General features: G+C 39.7%; 1 protein-coding gene across 1 annotated transcript; it reads right to left on the bottom strand.

Annotated features, from left to right (window-relative positions):
- Positions 1-410: 410 nt before the first annotated feature.
- LOC142071478 (taste receptor type 2 member 40-like) lies at positions 411-1,349 on the bottom strand. Its single transcript, XM_075126224.1, has one exon. It carries the CDS (start codon positions 1,347-1,349, stop codon positions 411-413), a length of 939 nt encoding a protein of 312 aa, XP_074982325.1.
- Between the last annotated feature and the right edge of the window lie 680 nt (positions 1,350-2,029).

The following is a 2,029-nucleotide window of genomic DNA, read 5'->3' as shown; positions in this document are numbered from 1 at the left end:
ATGTTCTTGTCTTTTCATGTCAAGACCCTCAGATCATTAGGAGGTCATTGCAGGCATCTGGGATTGTGGAGATCTTGCAGCTTGGAGATGGGGGGGGTCCATTCCACCTCTCTCATTTTAGGACCCCTGCATGACTGGATACTTGTATAAGTTCAAAGACTTCGACTCCTCAATCTCAGGAAATATAGTTCACAATCAAGAGGATTTTGCCCTTGACCTCCATGAGTTATTCATTCACAAACATTTAAGAAAAAAAAATCATGTACCCTAAGTTTAACGTGGTCCTCTATCACTATCCACAAGAAGCAAAGCTCTAGATGGAAATCTTCTAATCTTAGTGCATGCTGAAGTAGGGGAAAATATTTGATAAATAAATAGAGGGGAGAAGGGGATGTCTTTTTGAAGTTTCATCATGAGCAGTTCTGTGAAACCGCATCTCTCAGCCTGCATCCAGCATAGTGCAAAGCCCTCACTGCTACCCTCTTCAGTTTGGGATTACCCAGAATTAGGATAACAGAGTGCCCAGAGGGATACGCACCCATTATCACTATCCATAAGAAGTAGGTGTTGATGGTAGATATTTCTAACAAAAATATTACTAGTGCCACAAAATAAGAAATGTAGAAGAAAATGAAAGAGATCAGTCCTTTAATTGCTCTGAAATGAACCTCGGTAATGGTGTCCCTGGAGCTGCTCGTGGTTTTTTCCATCCTCTTGCTGTGTCTCCACAGGGAAATGATTAACAGTATGGAGGACATCATAAATATAATGAAGGGAGAGGAATATCCAAGCATGGACAAAATAAAGAAGCTAGAAGATAAATCAACCTTATATTGACATTCGCTGGTGGTGGTTTCTGACAGATTATTCATTGAATTGTTTATGTACTTTCTGTCTATGCCATTAACTGAAGGGAAACAGGTGACCAAGGAGACCAGAAAGGATCCTATGAGTAGCTGTAGCATTAGCCCTGATATTCTCCGCTTCAGGCAGAGGAAGAGAGGTTGGCTGAAGTTGGCGATCTTCACACAGTAGAAGACACTGAGCCAGGTGGCAAACCATAGATTGAGAGTATTTAGAAACATCCAGACAACAGCCAATGTTCTCAACATAGCACACTGTTCATTCATAGTGTGAGGTAGTTGAAATAAGATATTGTTAATGATTATCGTGCACTGTAGGAAAAATCTGGAGATGCCCAGGCTAGTCAGGATCATGTCACAACAGGTCAGTTTTCTGCTTCTGATCCACTCACTGCAATTCACAACGATCATCAATCCGTTTGCTATAATCCCTGTAATGAACTCAATTCCTAAAACGATCAAACCAATAATAATTGCAGGAAACATGGTTCTGCCTGTGGTCACTAATGCTTGCCCAGCTTCTGAAGCTTCAAGATAAATTGTCCCAGAAGAAAATGCCTCACTGAAATGTCAGGCTTCTAGTATCTTATCGGAACCTGTAATGTCCTGCCTTTGTATCAAGCTAAAAGTGAGATGGGAGATCTTTTCAGCTATTGAATGTGGAAGACTCAGGTGTGTTTGTTGGAATGCAAATCTCAGAAAGATTCTATTACATTTGTGGTGATCTACTCCTTTCTCCTGCCTTTTATTTGTATATCTTCTTCCTCATTGCTGTGCAGTGACTGTCTGTGCCCTACTTCACAGATATTTTTCTATTGATCTTTCCTGATTATTTATTATTATTTTTCCTTTGTTTTCAGATTGGTCTACTGCTATTCTTTCTATTTTAGGCAGCCTTGGATACCATTCATAGGTTGCTCCTATTGCACAATACTGCCATAAGAATTTCAAAAGCCTGTGTTGACAAGTATCAATTTATCTCCATAGTTTGCACAGGTTCCCTGCTGGTCTCACACTTCAAAACTAGGTTTCAATTTTAATATATAAAGATTGACTTGCCTGGAAAATGCTTATGTTTTGTAAAGTCCTGGTATATTTTATCTGTATAGCGATCAACAGAACTCTAACTCCCCAAATTAGTCCAAACAAGGACTACAAATGCATCA

The sequence above is a fragment of the Caretta caretta genome, chromosome 3 (assembly GCF_965140235.1).
Source record: "Caretta caretta isolate rCarCar2 chromosome 3, rCarCar1.hap1, whole genome shotgun sequence".
Classification (NCBI taxonomy): domain Eukaryota; kingdom Metazoa; phylum Chordata; order Testudines; family Cheloniidae; genus Caretta; species Caretta caretta.
The sequence above is the reverse complement of the archived record's forward strand: the minus strand, read 5'-3'. Positions and strand labels throughout refer to the sequence as shown.

Bases quoted from the DNA above. Each gene is read 5' to 3' on its own strand.
- LOC142071478 (XM_075126224.1), bottom strand. From the start codon at position 1,349: ATGTTTCCTGCAATTATTATTGGTTTGATCGTTTTAGGAATTGAGTTC.